At 42.5% G+C, this 19,915-nt stretch overlaps 1 protein-coding gene across 21 annotated transcripts in view; it reads left to right on the top strand.

Annotated features, from left to right (window-relative positions):
- DYSF (dysferlin) overlaps window positions 1–19,915 on the top strand; it is a 223,156-nt gene that overhangs the window by 180,182 nt on the left and 23,059 nt on the right. For all 21 annotated transcript variants that reach the window (XM_061431947.1, XM_061431954.1, XM_061431964.1 and 18 more), the window contains 4 exons: window positions 7,736–7,834; window positions 13,609–13,737; window positions 14,054–14,209; window positions 17,457–17,548. In XM_061431947.1, coding sequence (XP_061287931.1) covers window positions 7,736–7,834; window positions 13,609–13,737; window positions 14,054–14,209; window positions 17,457–17,548 — 476 coding nt within the window. The remainder of the gene's footprint in view (window positions 1–7,735; window positions 7,835–13,608; window positions 13,738–14,053; window positions 14,210–17,456; window positions 17,549–19,915) is intronic.

Raw genomic sequence — 19,915 nt, 5'->3', positions numbered from 1 at the left:
TCATTTAAAAAGAGGAAAGATTGAAATATACATTAATAACAAAGCAAAAATATGAAAAAGTCCTCACAAATCTCTGGTTCTTGCTTCCTCTCCCTCTCTATACTGTCATCTCTTCTGTGTATAGTGTGAGAAGCGCTGAAAAGAACATCCTTTTAAACCTATTTTTTTTAATGGCACATTATCTGCTTTAGGAAATTTAAAAGCCAAGGGTCCAGCCTTCCCACCCCTGGCTGTTTAGGCATTCATATATCCATCAAATATTTACTGGCCTCTAGATACATGCCAGGTAATGTTCTAAGGATTGAGGACATAGTGTTAAAAAAGATAGAGATCTCTGCCATTATGGGACATAATAAACAAGAACCTAAAAAAAATATATGGAGTGAGTGCCTGATGATGATAATTACTAGGGAGAAAAAGTTAGGAAGGGAGAATGAGAATTGCTGGGAGATGGATCATGATTTAAAATAAGGTGAGTAAGGAGGGTAAAACAGATCATATTTAGTCAAGACTTGAAGGACGTGATGAAGTGACCCATGGCTCCATCTGTGGGAGGAATCGAGTTCCTCATGGGAGGAGCCTGAGAGTGCTGGCAAGGTTCATGGACTGGGTGGGCCATTGGGGTGGGAACAGCATGAGTGAGGAAGAAATGGGAGGACATGAGATGCGGGAGGTGTGAGGGGCTGGTATAGCTTGCTGTTGTAAGGCCTTTGGCCTTATTCTGGGTGAGTTGGCAAATCATTGGAGGGATTTGCTCAGAGAGGCGACGTGTTCCGATGTGTGTGGCTATTGTGTTGAGAATAGATTTTGGGGCAAGAGAGAAAGCAGAGAGGCCAGTTAGGAGACTGTTGCGATAGGTCCCGGTGATGGGGACTGGGGCCATAGTGATCAGGGAGAAGTGGTCTGGTTCCAAATGTGTGCTGAAGGGGGTGCCAATAGGATTCGCTGATGGATGGAATGTGGGGCATGAGGAAGAGGCCAAAGTGACTGTTGGGGTTTTGGTTCAAGCATCTGGAAGGAAGGAGTTGTACTTGCTTCTATGAGGAAGACTGTAGAAGGAGCAGGTGGCTGGGGGTGATTAGGAACTGGATTCTGGAGATGGTACATTCAAGAAGCTTATTAGATGTCCAGTTGGAGATGTTAAATAGGCAGCTGGAGTTCAGAGGAGTCATGCAGGTTGGAGAGAGTCATGTTGGGTTCCTCAGTGTATATGTTATTAAAGACACCAGACTCCAGGAGAATCCCGGGGGTTGAGAGTGGGTGGGGAAGAAAAGAGGTCTGAGCATGGAGCTCTGGGCCACTCAAGTGATCAGAGCTCAGGTGACATGGAGGAATCAGCAGAAATTGAGATGGTATGGCCAGTAGGGTGGGAGGACCATGGCTATAATGCTCTGTAAGGCAAAGGGAGCCTCCCAGCCAGACATCATTTTAAGCCAGAAGACAGAGGAGTGACTGCCTACATCAGATACTACTGCTGGTTGACTAATGAGGCCTGAGTCCTTGGTGACCTTGACAGCCATGTTTTGGTGGCACAGAGAATGGAAAAACAAGAATTAGAGACATGTGTAGACAACTGTAGATGTTTTTCTGTAAAATGGGAAAGAAGATGAGAACCAAAATTGGGATTGGAGAGTTTTCTTTTTAAATAATGGAAACTAGTGTTACATATAACACCAGTGGGAACGATCCAGGAGAAAAGGAAGTGTGATGACAAGGAGAGGGTGAAGATTACGTCCTTGAGGGGATCAGAAGGCATGAGTGCAGGGGTAGCCTTGGGTCAGGGTGCAAGTGGAGTCACTTCATAAGCAGGAGGGAAGACAGGTGCGATGCCAGTATTGGTGCGCTTGTGGAGCGGTGGGGTGGTCTCTTCTGATGCTTCTGTTTTAAAAGAAAGAGGAAGCAGGGTCACTGCCACAGAGTGATGACAAGGAGGAGGTGTGAGAGGGCTGGGCAGAAAGGAGAAGATATGGAGAGCTGGTGTGTTCCGAGGAAGGAGAGCAAAGACCCAGGGAGCTGAGATGGAGTGGATGGCAACACTGGGCCCCTTTGGGGCTGTTACACGAGCTTGGAGTGAGACCAGCCTCTGGTTTGCTCTTTTTCAGCTGCATTGGATGTGATGGGAAAGAGCTGGGTTTAAACCTAGGTTGGGTTGGCCAGAAATACAGTGGAACAAGAGAGGGCCCAGGGAACTTACAAGTGGGGGAGGGCAAAGGGGCGAAATATAAACCAGCTAGGATGTAAATTATGATTCTGCAACACGTATGATTTCCGTCAAGAATGAGGGCAAGTGGAAGAGGATTTCCCTGTGGGATGCAGGATAAAAAGGGGACGAAAGCCACTGAGCAGCCAGTCAGCTGGGTTCACCAGGGGTTAGGAAGGTCACTGGCTCTGCTTCTCACCAGTGTGCTTAAGGAGAACCAGCCATAGAAATCACCTGGAACTTGGAGGGAGGAGGAAATTACAGCTGAGAGTTCTTGGGGAAAGTTGAGTGTGGTAAGACTTAGGTCCTGTTTGGTGGTCAATTGCTAGTTCTTCAAAATTTTTTTAAACTCTGATTTCTGCTTTTGTTCTTCTTTTAGAGGTTATCTGCTTGTGTTTTATCATCTGTTCTTTTTTATTTTAACAGCTTTTTTTGAGATAATCCACATATACACAAACCCCTATTTAAGTGTGCAATTTAGTGGTTTTTAGTTTATTAACAGAGTTGGGCACCCATCATCAATTTCAGAATGTTTTCAGTTATTCCAAAAAGAAATAATGCACCCCAAGAGCAATTGTCTCCCACTTTCTCCCAACCATTAATCTACTTTTTGTCTCTATGGGTTTGCTTATTCTGGACATTTCATGTAAATGAAATTATGAAATATGTGGTCTTCTGTGATTAACTTCTTTAGCATAACATTTTCAAGGTTTATCCATGTTGTTGCATCTATCAGTTCTTCATTGCTTTTTATTATCAAATAATGTGCCATTGTTTGGGTGCATCACATTTTCTTTTCATTGATAGACATTTGGATTGTTTCTACTTTGGGACTTTTATGAATAATGCTGCTATGAACATTCATGTATGAGTTTTTGTGTGGACATAAGTTTTCATTTTTCTTGGAGGAGAATTCCTGGGTCATATGGTAGCTCTCCGTTTAATCTTTTGAGGAGCTGCCACCCTGGTTTTTAAAGTGACTGCAATAGTTTAAATTTCTACCAGAAGTAAACGAGGGTTCTGGTTTCTCCACATCTTCATGAACACTTTTTATTATCTGACTTTTTGGTTATAGGTGTCCTAGTGGTGTGAAATGTTCTTTCATTGTGGTTTCTATTTGCATTTCCTTGACGGCTAATGATGTTGAGCATCTCTTTATGTGCTTATTAGCCATTTGTATAACTTCTCTTGAGGAATGTCTATTTTAATCCATGGCTCATTTTTATTGAGTTGTTTGTCTTTTGATTTTTGGACTGTATGAGTTTTCTATATATTCTGTTTATAAATCCTTTATCAGATACACACAGGCATGTATTTTCTCCTGTGAATTATCTTTTCATTTTCTTGGTGGTATGTTTTGAAGTATCCTGTTGTTCTTTATTTTCAAAAGGTTTCAGTTTTTAAATTATGTAAGGAATACATGTACACAATCAAAAATTATAAAACTTTAAGTGATACACAAAATAAAAGAAATAAATAAAACATTTGTAATTTTCTCATTCACAGATAATTGCTGTGAACATTTGGGGTTAGATCTTTTAACTAAAAAGAATTCTCATTATTCAGTTTTTAACCTTTTGCAAATCTCATCAGCTGTGAATAACTTTTCATGTCAGTAAACATGTTTACAACATCATTTTTTGTTGTTGTACAAGATTTAATCACATGGATGTACAATTTACCCCAATAAGTTCCTTATTGTCAGATGCTTAAATTGCTTTTCCCTGTTAAAAGTGTAGTAAGTCTTTATACATATCTCCCTTCTTTGAATAGACTTCTAGAATTGGAGTGAGGGATCACAGTGTAGGCACATTTTTAGGGCTATAGGAGCATGCAGCTAGATTGCCTTCTGGAGAGATTGTGGCCAGCTATGCTCCTGCAGTCAGGGAGAGAGCCAGTCCTTGGCCAGAAGCTAACCTGCTCCACATAAAACAGACAGTACTGTTGTTGGTAACACTAAGTGCTAGGCACTGTCTAAGCACTTTATACATGTGACTCATTATTCCTCACAATAACTCTATCAAATTGGTACTAGTATTTTTCCATTTTACAGATGAGACACTCAAGGCACCGAGAAGTTTTGTCCAAGGTCACACAATTAGGAGTGACAGGATTTGAACACTGTGAGAGCCAGACTCCTTTCTGGAAGAAAGCCTGGTACTGTTAAGTACAATGCTGGCAGTTGCTTGAAGATAGTCTTTGTAATGCAAAGAAAGTTCCCTTTTATTCTTAATTCATGAGAGTTTCATTTAGAAATAACTGAAGAATTTAACAACGTCTCACATCCCCTTCTTTTTTGCCTATTATAGATCACAGATTGGCAAACTTTGTCTTAAATGGCCAGATAGTAAATATTTTAGGTTTGGGCTCATAGGGTCTCCATCACAGCTACTCAGCTCTGCTGTTACAGTTCAGAGGCAGCTACAGGCAATATGTAAATGACAAAGCCAAGTGGCTGGCTGCTGGGCCATAGTTTGCAAATTTCTGTTATAGATGATCATTTGGGTTTTCTGTCTTTGCTTATTCATACTGAGTCACTCCTGCCTTCTGGAATAATCCAACCTGACCATGCCAGATATACCGCTGCAATCTATTCATTAGTATTTTTATCTAGGATCTTTACCTCGTGATTCAGGCTTGGGACTGATTTGTGTGTGTGTGTGTGTGTGTGTGTGTGTGTCCTGGTCAGCCTTCACAAAATGAATGGAGGAAATTCATCTTTTTTCTGTGCTGTGCAGTGATCATTTTTTTCTTTGAAAGACTGATAGAAACTGCCTCCAAAGAAACCACCTTGGTCTGAAGTCTTGGAGGTAGTTCTCTGAGATCTCTTCTGCTTTCAGAAAGTTATCTCTTCATATTTCCTATTACATTTGAATCAATTTTGGCAGTTTGTATATTTTTTAGAAAGTTACCTACTTCATCTAGATTTTCCAAGGTTTTCCCACTGATTTGGGTGTAGCAAATCTCTTAATATTTTTGTTCTCTCCATAATATCTTTTTATTTGATCTTATTCCTAATGGTGTACCTACTTTTTAACATTAGATTTGATAAATAATCTAATGTTTGTTTTATTGGCCTTTTTGAAAGTTTGCTCTGGGATTTGATTATCAGTTACAATATCCTCCATAATTCTACTCATCATTTTCAAATTTTGATCTTCCTATTTTCCTTTTTCTAACTTTTAAAATTATCAGATTATTTATTTTCATTCTTTTTGTATAAGAGCAAGAATATTTAAGACTGAATTTTCCTTTGAGTACAGACTTAGCTACTAAATTTTAAGGCATAGCCCTCTTACTGTTGGTATTTTCTAAGGACCTGTGATTTTAGTTTTGTTTTTTTGTTTGACTCAGAAAAGTTTTAAGAATCCATCTTTAAATTTCTGAAAGGTTGGGATTTTTGAGTTTCTCATTCGTTTCTAGTTTTATTATTACATTGAGATCAGAGAGTGTGACTGATAATGGATTTATTCCTTGGACTTTATTGACATTTGCTTTGTGGCTTTTAATGTTTTTGAAGTGCTCCAATGGTACTGGACAAGAAGGTATAAGTTCCGTTTTTGGAATACATGGTGTTTGTCTATTTAAATGACACTGTTAATCATATTACTCAGATTCTCTGTTTCCATATTCTTCTTTTTAAAAATTTACTTGGTTTTTCAAGACTGAGGGAAATGTAATAACTTTCCCACAACTATTGTGTTGCTGTCATTTCTTTGTACAAAACACACTGGTTGTTGTCTGTTTATGCCTGACTCTGAGCCTGAGTCATAAAGGCAAATCTTGAAGTATCTGATCTTGGGAAGAAAAGATAGACTTAGGAGGAAGCAAACAGCTAACGTGAATTCCATTGTGACCACTCCTACCTCTGTGTACATATTTGCCTGTGTGTTAGCGTGTGTACTTTGTGGTGTGGGGGGTATATGTGCATTTCAGCATATATGTGTCTCTTGGGCATGAGTGTGTAAATATGTTCTTTCATGTGTCAGTGATTGTATGAGTTTGATATGTGTGTGTGTTTATGTTTATTCATCCATCATCTCTTTTATTCAAATTGGACTTAAAACATCAGGACTGGTGTCTGCCTTGCTGGCTTTTTTGAGAGTGGTTACAACTCTGAAAGCTCTGCTACTCTGTATCTTAACCCCTCTGAACCTCTTTTCCCCTCTCTGGCTGCAGAAGATCCTTCTGGTAAGTTGGTCAGACAGAGACTCTCTGTAGACTCAGTGTGGCTCTGGCGTCCACTAGTGTTGTGTGTCTGGGTACCACGTTCTGGCCACACAGGCGATGCTAGGGCCATACTTCCAGAATGGGTCGAGACTCTGAGAACCTCACTTCACCCTCTCCCCACTCTACCTGTTCACGTTCCATTGGCCTGCCTCCATCTTGGGTCACCCTTGAAAACCTAGAGCTGGATGGGCTAGGCATTGGTTTAAAGGGAGCACCAGCATTCCCAGAAACTCATGATGGAATTCAGTTCATTTTATAGAATCAGAGCAGGCTCCTGGGAGATCCCTTAGTTGACCGCCTCATACAGAGGAGGAAAGCAGGCCCCAGAATGGGCTTCCTGACGCCTTGTCCAGTGCCCTTCCCATGGAACTGGGTGAGCTTTACTGGAACCAACAGCACAGACCCAGGGCCTGGGCCTGTGTGGGATTTTGGTGGAGGTCCAGGGAGAGTGACGATCCCACCTTCAGGGAACTTGCTGACTCCCTGAGCAACGGGACACCTGGACAGGACACAGCCGAAGGAGCATTCTAGACACAAGACCCAAGAGGGCCTGCAGACACACCACGTGTAGAAGTTAAAAATGGGGCGACACCAGTGTGGGCCCCAACAGGCCTGCCCATTTTTCCCCACAAATATGAATATGTGAAGGGGCAGAGAATGTGTTATCCCAAACTTCCTTTCTGCTCACCTCATTTCTCCCATCTAGCACAGTATTTTTTTTTAAAAATAATGAGCACTTAGCATTTGTTGAATTTCAGGGGCTCTGCCCTGATCTGACCTTGGGGGAGGCTAAGTTCTGATTTTGGAAGCTTTTATTTTTTGCTGGAGTCTGGAGGTTGGGGATCAGAATAGTTCTTTGGTGTCTTAAGTTTTCCTGGGTCTACTGTAATTTTTTAATAAATAATATTTTATCGACATTTCCTCCCAAGGAGTTATCCAACATATGGTCTGAGTTTAGCCTCAGTATACTCCTGGAATGCAGGGGGGACTGTGATGAAGAGCCCACTTCATAGAAGGGAAAAGGAAGGCCCCAGGAGCTTAACATAAGCACATGGTGAAGGTGGGGCAGAGCCAGGGTGAGAGCCTCTGCTTCTCAACACCAAGCAGGTGTGAAGACCTTTTTCCTGACTGTGCAGTTGGCCCCTAAAGAGGCAGGGAATTCCAGTTCTTTGCTCTTTTGAACTCACCCAGCAGGAGAGAGTTGTGGTCCAGGCCAGCCCATCAGCCTTGCTTGGTGTTCATCCAGAAGAACCTTGCTTGGCAAGTTCTGTTTCTGAAACTGTTTCTCGTTTTCTACCCACTCAGGAGGAGGAGTTCATTGATTGGTGGAGCAAATTCTTTGCCTCAATTGGGGAGAGCGAAAAGTGCGGGTCCTACCTAGAGAAGGACTTTGACACTGTAAAGGTAAGCCCTCTCCACAATGTCCTCTTCAGTCCAGTGGTCCCTGGGGACCAGGATTTGCAACCAAAAGATAATATGCATCTATACATACATGTTTATTGGTGAAAAGCTACCTGGGATCTGCTTAACTTTCTTAAATGCTTAAGAAAAGTAAGGATGAGTTATTTAGATGATGTGGGTTGCCCTCTGATAGATTTTCAAAATATTAAAAATTGCAAAATATTGAATTATTAAAGCTTGAAGATGAGTACTCAGGGATTTGTTATACTATTCCGTCTCTTTTAAAGTTATTTGAACTTTTTTTATTATAAAAATTTTCCATGAAAATGAAAAGGAAAGTCAATGTGAGAATGTACCTCTGACTCCCCCACCTCTGCAATTGGGATAGAAATTACCCAGCACATATAAAAATATGGTAAACTCTGTTTCTGTGGAAAAAAAAACCCCAGAGCCTCAAGAACAACACAAAACCAGGAGTGAGTCAGCCAAATTCTGGTATTTTGAGGAAATTCCACAAATATGGTTATACTTTTTAAAAGCAGACTCCTTTAAAAAAGATAACCAGAGGTGACTCAAAACTGCTCCTTGAAGAAAGTTATACAGTGTCCTGGAAGAGGTTTCCAGGTAAAATTCAGGATGCTCAGTTACACTGAATTTCAGATAGATAATGAATAATATTTTATTCGAATCTGAAAAAAAATATGGAATTCAAAATTCAAATTTAACTGGGTGTCCTATATTTTCACTTACTAAACCTGGCAGCCCTTCCTAGAGAACAAGAGGGGCAAAGGTTGTCAGACGCATGAGAAGACCCCAAGGAGCTCCCTAAAGGGGACTGGATGAAGGGAGCTTGAGGGTCGTTGAAGTGGTGGGTGGTCACTCCGGAAGGCCATCTCACAGGGTGGCAAGGGCTGCCTCTGGCACGCTGGAGGCCCCTGTGTGATTGTATCTGGAGACCTGGAGGGCAGAGATGAGCCTCAGGGCACCAGCGGTCAGAAGGCTCAGGCCTTCCCAGGCAGCAAGTTCTTTGTTGACTTGGTAGGTGGGTGTATGAGGCTGGGCAAAGAGACAGAACTATTTGTGTACCAGGAAGAAGGTCCGACACATTAAGTCTGGCATGTGGTCCTGTGGCCTTGCCAAAAGAATGAGAAAAGCCATGTAAGAATGAGGACTCCTGCCAGGGTGGCCCATGGCCCAGGCACCCTCGCTGGTTCCTCAGATGCCGGATGCTGAACTGGCACCCAGCCCACCTGCTTGACCTCTCTGAGGAGATCTCTGGCAGTTTCCAAGTGAAAGTGGGTTATTTAAAAACAAAATGCATTCAACCTGTTTCTGGGGGGGAAGCAGACCTGGAAGAAACACTGATCCTTTAGGGACTGTTAACCACCACCAGCAGTATGGGTCTTTGAAAAATAGCGTTGTAGCATTATGGAGAGAATGGAGTACACAGTGGGTGGGGAAACAAATCATAGTTTGGAAATCACTTATCACAGAGGGGAAAAGACAACTCATGGTCTCAATAGGGAAAGATAGAAAACAGAAGATACAGCAAGAAAGCATAGAAGAAACTAAATCATATAAAAACAACAGAAAAAGAATAAATGTTAGTTTTCCTATAAATAAAAATGGGCTACACTCTTTTACTAAGTGATAAGGACTCTTAGACTACAGCAAAAGTAAAATTTCATTATACTACCTTTAAAAGACACTTCTAAGGCAATTCAATTTAGAATGGCTAAAAAAGCAAATATTTTGGCAAACAAAATAAGTGCAAAGAAAGGGGAAACAAATTGAAACTAAAGTCAAAAGCAAAGGAAGCAAAATGGAGTGTTTTGTATAAATGAAAGATGTACATCTCAGTGCAAAAATTCCAAACGTTAATGTGTGGAACAGTAAAGCTTAGAAATCCTTAAAGCAAAAGTGGATAGGAATATATAAAGTAATAAATGTGAAAGTATGAAACTGCAGAAATTAAAGTTGCAGTGGGATTTTAATGTACCTTTTTTTTAGACAGATGAAACAGGCAATCAATAAATAAGGAAATGAAAGATATGAATAACAAGGCAAACACTTTCTAAGCTACATCAAGTAGCTTTAAAATAGAGAACAAAAATAATTAAAAATTAGAAAATACATTTTTCCTAATGCTCAGAGAACACTTAGAAAACTTGATCACATATTAGTTTAGTAATAAGTTACCCAAAACAGAAATCATACAAGGCAGATTTAAATGCAATAAAATGAGAAATTAATAACAAAAGTTTAAACAAAAAGACCAACCACTTGGAAATTTAAAAAATATTTTATTGGGACTTCCAGTATGAACATGGCTGCATAAGTCAGCGTTTTTCCCTTTTTCTCTTGGAAATCATTCAAACCCACAAACTTCATTTTCAGTAAAAGTTGGAAACAAATAAAACCCGCAGACTCCAAAATACATGTAAGGGCTGTCCAAAGGCAACTGAGATTGGGTAGAAGCCACTCGGCCGTAAATGAAGAGAAGATGCACGAAAATGATGAAAGGTCATGGTGGTAGCAGACATCAGAAAACCTCATACTTCCTAATGAAAGAATGCTGATAATTATTTAAGACAGACTTTATGGATTCATGGGGACTTATTATCTATTCTCTTTACTTTTGTGTGTGCTTGAAGCTTTTCATAACAGTTAAAAATATAATTCCTGAAATTGAAGTTTTACTGTAAAATATAAAACTTATATTCTTTGTTCACAGCAATGGACATGGGAAATTTGGAGACAGGTTCAGGCTGGTGGCAAAAGCCTCTTAGATCTGGTTTGGATCAGAGAAATAAAGAAGGTGGAGTTACACAAGAATCACGTGGACGAGCCACATTTATAGGGAACAGCCTGCCTTTGCTGTGGGAACTAAGGAAATAACTGGTCTAGGAAAATTCAACACATTTAGTGACAAGTAATAAGAAAAGAAATAGTACAGAATTATTTTAAAAATCTAAGGAAAAAAGAAAAGAAAATGTAAAACAAAAGTTAAGCAGAAGAAGAGGATAGATACCCACCAGAAAAGTGTCTCCAAGGGGCAGAGGGGATGAAAGACTTTGCTGTGAACTTTTTAGAAATAGGGCAGTGTGAATGCAAACAGAAATGAAAGCACTCAAGGGAGGATGAGAGGAGAAGGGGTGAAGTGTGAGCAAGCGGGACTCAGGAGAGAAGAAGAAGAAAACCTGGCATTGGAAGGAGCAAGGGGCAGAAAGGCCATGCTGGAAAACACAGGAAGGGGCGCAGGGGACAGAATGAAACAGAAGTAAAGAATTATAAAAGGATGACGAGAAAGTGACAAATATTAGTAGTCAGGGAAAGGCTATCCAACATTTGCATAATTGGAGTCTCTGAGGAGGACAACCAAAACAATGAAATTAAGCAAACAGTTAATAGTTTAATAAAACTTCACCAGAACTGAAAGAATACTTGAATATGCACATTAGAAGTTCTGCTGTGTCAGAACGTCAGAAAAGATTGACCCAGATCGGTCAACTCGGGGACCTATTCCCAGTGTAGTTACTGAACTTTAGAGATAAAGAAAAACATCCTTTGAATAGTCATATCTTCTCTCTCCACAAAAATTTAAATAATTAAAAAAAGGAAATAAATCAAAGTGGCTTCACTTTCTCTATGACATTTAATACTCAAAGATGACAAAGCACCATGTGTAGGATCGTCAGGCAGAGAAAAGGTGACCCAGACACTTGACATTCAGCCAAGCCGCCCTTCATGCATAGCTGCGGCAGACACACAGGTAAGCACACTGAGGAGCCAGGTAGTATGGCTCCCAGGAGCCTGTTTGGAGGGACTCCTAGGGGATGAATGGAGTAAAGGATGAAAGAGGATGGGATAGAGAGGAAGGACACTGATAGTCGTGTTATAGACATAAGGAGAATTGACAGATATTATTTAAAACTGCAAATCATGAAATGTGGAAATTACCTAAATGTCCATTGAGTGATGAATGGATAAACCAAATATGGTAAATACATACAATGGAATATTATTCAGCCTTAAAAAGGAAGGAAATTCTGATACATGCTACAACATGGGTGAATCTCTAAGACATTGTGTTAAGTGAAATAAGCTAGTTGCAAAAAGACAAGCATTGTATAATTCCACTCTAGAATACCAGAGTAATTATTATTAAGAGTATTATTAGCCTTATTGAACCTGGTGGCTTGAAAATAGAGACACCCCTATGGCACATTTACAAAATTGACATATATACACTACCGTGTATAAAATAGATAACTAATGAGAACCTACTGTCTAGCATAGGGAACTCTACTATTTTATTCTGTGGTGACCTAAATGGGAGGGAAATCTCAAAAAGAGGGGATATATGTATAACTGATTCACTTTGCTGCACAGCAGAAACTAACGCAGTATTGTAAAGCAATTATACTCCAATAAAAATGAATAAAAGCAATAAAAATTGACCACGTAATAAGCCATAAGGAAAATCTTAACAAAGTTAAAAAATGGAAGTACTACTGACAATGTTTTCTGCTTATAAGGCCCTAAAATTAGAAATTAATAACAAGCTCAAAAGTAAAAAAAAAATTCTATCTGAAAAATTAAAAAGAAAGCAACTCTGTTCTAACAATTCTTGGTGAAAGAGAATATATAAAAAAAAATTGTGGAATATTTGGGAAGCAATGATAAAACACTATATGTTAGACCTTAGTGCTTACAGTTAAAGCTGTATTCAGAGGAAGCTTATAACCTTGAACACGTATGTTAATTAAAACAAAAGGATGAAAACTAACTATACATCTAACTCTTAGATCAAAAAAGTAAAAATGAGACTATTATTATGGAATGCCAAGAAAAGGAAAATGAAAACATTATATATCAAAATAAACGGGGTCATGCTAAGGCAGTAGCAATTTTAAGTGTTTTCCTTATCAGAAAAGAGGGAGCAAAGTAATTAAAATTTCAACTGAAGAAATTAGAAAGAAAGAAAATGCTTAAAATAGTATGAAGAAGAAGATAATAAAACTAGAAGCAGAAATAAGAAACTGGGTGTGGAATCTGCAGATGTGGAGGGCCGACTATCCTGCTGGTCAGTTTCAGATATACCAATTAAGCATGCATATTGAGCGGGTTAATATCACTATTAATTAGGTACATTTTATCATCTATATTAGAAAACCACCGCTTCATTTAAATCTAAGCACTACTCTAACAAGTAAAAATCATTGGCTGTTGAGAGGAGAGAAATTTGATTCACTGCCATTTGGACATCCTGGGCACTCAGCATTTTGCTGACTTGTGAATTTTCTAGAGTTCTGTCTTTGATGTTCAAATAAAAAGTCAGTTAACTTTTCATTTATGTGTTTGACTGTGATCTTATTCTCAAGAAATGCACCACTCATGTACATGATGACTCTTGGGTGTTTAGAATATTGGATTAATCAGAAAACCCTGTTTTTCAATGGTGCTGAACAAATGTCTTCCCCTTTTATTTCCTTCTCCTGTTTTTTTCCCCCCTTTCTCTTGCTCATCTCATCTCCATGACTTGCATCCTTTTCCTCTCCTTCTCTGCCTCTCTTGCTGGTCCCCTCTCTTCCCTCCACCCACCCCACCAACCTGCCCTCCTCTTGGCTTTTTTTCTCTAAACTGCTTCTGGTCCCCCCCGCCATTTTTCTTTCTATCCCTTCTGTTACTCAAACTCTGTCATGCTTCCTTTTTCCCTGCTGTCCCTCTACTTCTCTCTTTCCCTTGTCCCCCTCTCTCGTCCCCACATGTGGCAGGTCTATGAGACACCCCTGGAGAACGTGAAGGCCTTTGAGGGCCTGTCTGACTTTTGTAATACATTCAAGCTCTACCGGGGCAAGACACAGGAGGAGACTGAAGACCCATCAGTCATTGGGGAATTTAAGGTAAGTCCTTGAGGACATGTCTCTAGCCCAGGGGTCCCAACTGTGGAGTAGCAGCAATGAGTGAAGGAGGGGCAGAAGTACTGTAGTAACATCAGCAGTTACCCCAGTGCTGAGATTGGTGGCTATGCGGGTGATGGAGGTGGTGGTGGTGACGTTGAAGCTGCTGATGCAGAATCTGATGGGGGTGATGGGATTGCATTGGGCTCCATAATCACAGTGGTGATGACTCTGACAGATTTGAGAGTAATGGATGTAGTGGTGAGTGTCTTGGTGACAATGATGATGAAAGTGAAAGCTGACCCCTCCTTCTTTTCAGGGACTCTTCAAAATTTATCCTCTCCCAGAAGACCCAGCCATCCCCTTGCCCCCGAGGCAGTTCCACCAGCTGGCTTCCCAGGGGCCCCAGGAATGCCTGGTCCGCGTCTACATTATCCGGGCGTTTGGCCTGCAGCCCAAGGATCCCAATGGGAAGGTAACATCCCTGAGCTCTCACCTCCCCTAGAATAAATAGCAGGCTGGGGTATCAAGAGGCTGCAGAATCTGGATATAATCTTTGCCCCAGGGAGTTCACAGTAAGTGGGAAACCAGACAAACATGGACAAAATTGAGATGTGATGGTGTTGGAGTTCTATCAAGGCCAAGTGCTCCAGGAGGTCAGAAAAGCCCAAAGGCAGTACACAACTTCGGGACAATAAGGAAGACTTTCTGGAAGGAATAGAATTCTTAAGGATTGAGAATTAAGTTTTAATAGGTGGGGAAGGAGAAGAAAACCATATTTTAGGAATTAAAAACATTGGGAAAAGTTTGGGAGCCAACTGCTTAGCATAGGTTTAGCACAAGGATAAGGCATAAGGACAAGGGACATTAATGGTGTTGGGGGGACTTTCAAGGGTGGGGTGGGAAGGCAAGAAGGAGGGGCGGAACACGATGGGCAGCTGTGCCAGCCTGGCCATGGTGGAGCCTCGGGTAGAAGGAGAAACAAATAATCTTGGTCCTGTCTTTATACAAAATTTTGATGTTTTGTTCATCATGGACTGTTGGTATTGATTTTGATTTTTAAAATATCACATTAAAATGTTTATCTTGATTACTAAAGGTTTTTGTCCTTCCCTTAAATTTTATGCCTGAGTCGAGCACCGCTCTGACTTCCTCTAATCCTGACTGTTGAGTGAAGGAGTGGAACTGAGGGAGAGCCTGAGTCTGGAGCTGTGGGGAAACGGGGGCAGGGGCAGAGTGTGGCTGGGAAGAGAGAGAAAGAGGAAGAGGTGGGGCAGAGTGAGGGGCCGTGGGGTTCAGACATGCGAGCTAGGGTCTTCTCTTGTCCCCTTAGACAGGTGCAGGCCTAGCCTGTGTCCTAGGTTGTGGGAGGGCCCTCGTGTCCCATCCCTGCAGCCCTGCTCTTCAAGGCGAGAAAAGCTCCATTGCCCTGCTGGGAGATCACAGGGCGGGATGGAGCGGTCCCAACCCAGGCACCATCCACGGCCTCCAAGATGTGGTTGTGGTCAAGTTCCTATGCCTCAGCCCTTCCTGGTGCCGAGATTGACCCAAGCACTCTGGCCCTGGCTGCTTCTGAGGCTAGTTGAGGGAATGCTGCTGCTCGTAGGAGGCTAGGTTGGGCTGAAAACATCTGGCCATTTCTCTCCCTTTCTATTGGCTGAAGCAGAGGTCACAGACAGGACCCCAGCCTGGCCCCATCACATATGTCACGCAAACTGGTGTGTTTCTGGGGATATGAGCCTGGCCCCCACCCACCCTTTCCTAAGGGGGGCAGTGGACTGGGAATGTGGAGGACTTGGGTACCCCATTTCCACTGGTGGAGCAGAGGCTAGAAGCACATGTTGGGGCGGTGTGCATGATGGGGCTGCTGGCCTGGCAAGTGGCAGCTGCTTCTTGTTTTTTGCAGGTATATTATTTTATTTATGTGACGTTAATGAACCTTTAGTCTATAGTAATAGAAATTAGTTATACACTGGAATCCAGATAGATGGGAGAAGCATTAACAACCTCAGATATGCAGATGACACCACTCTAATCACAGAAAACGAAGAGGAATTAAAGAACCTCTTGATGAGGGTGAAAGAGGAGAGTGAAAGAGCTGGCTTAAGACAATGTTAAAAAAACTAAGACCATGGCATCTGGCCCCAGTACTGCAGAAAAGGTGGAAGTAGTGACAGATTTCCTTTTACTGGGCTCCAAAATCACCACGGACAGTGACTGCAGCCATGAAATCAGAAGGCAGTTGCTTCTTGGCAGGAAAGCAATGACAAACCCAGACAGTGTGTTGAAAAACAGACATTATTCTGCTGACAATGGTCTGTATAGTCAAGGCTATGGTTTTCTCAGTGGTCATGTATGGATGGTGAGAGCTGGACAGTAAAGAAGGCAGAATGCCAAAGAATTGATGCCTTTGAACTGTGTGGTGCTGGAGAAGACTCTTGAGAGTCCCTTGGACAGCAAGGAGGTCTAGCCAGTCAATCTTAAGGGAGATAAACCCTGAATATTCAATGGAAGGACTGATGCTGAAGCTTCAGCTTCAGTATTTTGGTCATCTGATGCAAACAGACGACTCATTGGAAAAGTCCCTGATACTGGGAAAGATTGAGGGCAGAAGCAGAAGAGGGCATCAGAGAATGAGATGGCTGGACGGCATCTCTGATGCAATGAACATGAACTCGGGCAAACTCTGGGAGACAGGGAGGGACAGGGAGGCCTGGCGTGCTGCAGTCTATGGGGTCACAGGAGTTGGAAACGACTGGGTGACTGAACAATAGCAACAACAATAGAAGCTAGAATGGTGGTTGCTTATGGGGTAAAGAGTGATTGGGTGGAGGAATGAGGAAACTTTCTGGGGTGACTGAAATGTTCTGTATTTTGAATCATGTGTTGGTTTGTTGGTTACACAGATACATACACACACACACACACATATATATATATGCTCTAAATATACTATATATATATATCAAGTATGAAATATTATTTCATAATGCATATGTGTATATACTATGCATATACATGATATATATGTATATGTTACAATGTATATGTATATATATTATGTGTATATAATATGAATTTATATACTACATATGGGCTTCTCTGGTGGCTCAGATGGTAAAGAGTGCTACATGTACATTAGTCAAAACTCATCTAACTATATGTTAAGATTGACACATATTATTGATATAACTTTTATTGTAATTTAAAAAACGAGGGGAAAATGCTTAGGCTAAGGGCATGGACTTTGTTTCACTTTCTGGGGCTGGGTGTGGTTGGCAGCTCACCGGTTGGGAGCATGGAGGCTGGGCAGAGAACGAAAAGGTAAATCAGAGCACAGCAGAGCTGGGAGTGAGGGAGGGATTTCATAGCTATCCCGAGTATGAAACTTGAGGGACAGGCAAAGCTGTCCAGGAAGGCTGTTTAGGGAATTCTCTCTGTTGAAAGTAGTGAGAAGACTCTGGTCATCCCCTTCAAGAAAAACTAAAGAGCTCTGTTATTCTTCTTGGCTTTCAGAGTAGAGTGGCATTCATTTGAAAGTTTGGCGTCAGAGGACTCAGATTCCTAAGGGTTTCAGGAGGCATGCCCAGAGGATTCCAACTCTCTTGTTTAACCCCCAGATGTGGTGGGCCCCTGACCCCTTTGAGAGCAGAGCAGTGAAGGAGCCTCAGAGACGTGTTGGGAAGGTGATTTCACTGAAGCGTTTCCTTCTCTTCCTGCAGTGTGATCCTTACATCAAGATCTCCATAGGGAAGAAATCGGTGAGTGACCAGGACAACTACATCCCTTGTACTCTGGAGCCTGTATTTGGAAAGTAAGTTGGAGTGGCTTGGGGCTTGGGGTGGAGGTGCCAGTCTGGAATAACCCATAGCCCAGCAGGAGAGATGTGGCTGCTGCTGGGAAGTCCCTGTCTCCTGGAGCAAAGCTTTGTTCCCTAAATCTTGCATGTCTGTGGGGGTGTAACCTCAGCTAGCTCTTCCTTAAGTCCTTGCAGAAGCTCCTAGTTAAACAGTTACCTCAAAGATCAGAAATCTAAATGGAAAGACAGAGCATGCATTTACTCCTTAGTCTCTTTTTTTTAGATCAACTTTTACTTTGGAATAATTTTAGATTTACAGGAAAATTGCAAAGATAGTACAGTTTTTGTATACCCATCACTCAATTTCCCTCACCATTAATATCTTACCTAACATGTATCAAAATTAAGAAATTGATATTACTGCATTACTATTAACTAAACTCTAGCCTTTATTAGGATTTTGCCAATTTCCCCATAAATGTCCAAACATCCTACTGTTTTAGGATCTAGATCAGGATTCCTATTGCATTTAGTAATTATTTTCTTTTATTGTTCCTGGTTCGTTTGTGGAAGATAGTAGAATGACGTGGACTTAAGGGAGTGAAATACTTCCTAAAGTCTAAGAATAAGGAAGGAAGAAGCAGTGCTCATTGCAGGGACTAGCTCCCAGGCGTTCTGACCTGCTTGCTGTTTGGATGTGAGCTTATTTAAGTCAATGGGCTTCCCTGGTGGGTTGGTAGTAAAGAACCCACCTGCCAATGCAGGAGATGGGTTTGATCCCTAGGTTGGGAAGATCCCCTGGAGAAGGAAATGGCAACCTACTCCAGTATTCTTGCCTAGGAAGTCCCATGTATAGAAAAGAGAATCTTGAGAGAGGTTGGCGGCTATTTCTCTAGCACCTGTTGGAGAAGGCATGTACTGATATTGTCAAGCAGCACACTGGATTCATGAACCAGTGTCATGCCTTTCTTGGAGGGGAACCAGCCCGGGCCAATGATGAGTCACCGCCTAGCTGGAACTGGAGGGCAGGGCTGTGGGGAGGATGGCAGGTGTGAGAGAGGAACCCTGTTTGGTGCGCGTGGCTGGCATGGGGCCCCAGGCTGAGGGGACCACACAGGGCCCAGGGCAAGGTGGGAGCATGAGTGTAGAACACGCCTCTTCCTCGCCGTTTGCCATCTGCCCCCAGATCACGATCACCTGCTCTGTCTGTGGTTCAAGCCTCCCCAAGTCCACAGCAGAAGCTCTTTGTTTCTATCACCCGCGTGTTGACCAGCCCTAGGCATGGGACATAATCAAAGACAACTCTGATTTTGTCTACCAGTTTCCTATGAACATCTGTTCTGTAGGGTGATCTTCCTCACTCCCTGAGTGGAAGCCGTGGCAGGCAGGCCACTTTCCGGCTCGGGTTCAGACAGTCCACTTTGCTAGAAACCCACTGTCTCAAGTTGGTAACCAGAATGTGCATTCATGTGTTGTCAGGAGCGTGTGAGACGGTGGAGGGTCCACCTTGGGCACAGCGTGTACACCTTGGGCAGGGGTGTGCAGAGGGGAGGAGGGGCTTTGCCCAGTTGCCTCCCCCTCTAGCTGCCCCCGCTGTTCTTGCAGGGAGCATGTGGGAGAGGAGGGGCCCATCTCAAGTGCAAACTTTGCTCATCTGACACCCTTTGGGTGGCAGACGTTTGCTTTCCTGTGGGTGCTTTCCAGAGCCCTCCTCCCCCCACCAAGCCCTCTTAACATAGCTCCTGGGATGTGTCAGGTGCTGTGTCCCTTTAGCTGGCATCTCCCTCTCATCAACCCACCCATTCTCAGATGCTTCTCCCCACAGCCTCTCGCCGTCAGAGCCCCACATCCCATGGGGTGGGCTTCAGGCAGCCCCCTACACTGCAGCTCTGTGCCCAGTCAGGACAGGCACACAGCTCCTCCCAAACACACGGCACCTCCTCTCTGCCACTAGCTGCTTGCACTTTGTCAAGCACAACTAGGGTGCCAGGCTGTGTCTCCCTCCTGAAGGGAACTCATTTCAGAGGAGAAGAGATAGCACTTCCACACTTGACCTCCGTGGGAGGTGGGGCTCTCAGAGCACAGCAGGGGCTCTCTCCAAAGAAATCTCTGCACAAGTCCTCTTTCCATCCCACTCCAGAAGCAGTGGAGAAGGCCCAAGAATCCCGAAAGTGGATTCTGGGCCACGCCCTTGGAAAATTCTAGAGCTCTGGCACCTCGCTCTGGAGTTTCACATCTTGTCTCTAGGTGTCCTGGTGGAAACTTCATTAAAATTTTATTTATTTATGTGGGTGCATCATCATCTTCCTTGCATCGTGCAGGATCTTTCTCTGAGGCATGCATACTCTCTAGTTATGGTGTGTGGGCTTTAGGAGTTGCAGC

This window comes from Bos javanicus, chromosome 11 (genome assembly GCF_032452875.1).
Source record: "Bos javanicus breed banteng chromosome 11, ARS-OSU_banteng_1.0, whole genome shotgun sequence".
Taxonomy (NCBI): domain Eukaryota; kingdom Metazoa; phylum Chordata; class Mammalia; order Artiodactyla; family Bovidae; genus Bos; species Bos javanicus.
The sequence above is the reverse complement of the archived record's forward strand: the minus strand, read 5'-3'. Positions and strand labels throughout refer to the sequence as shown.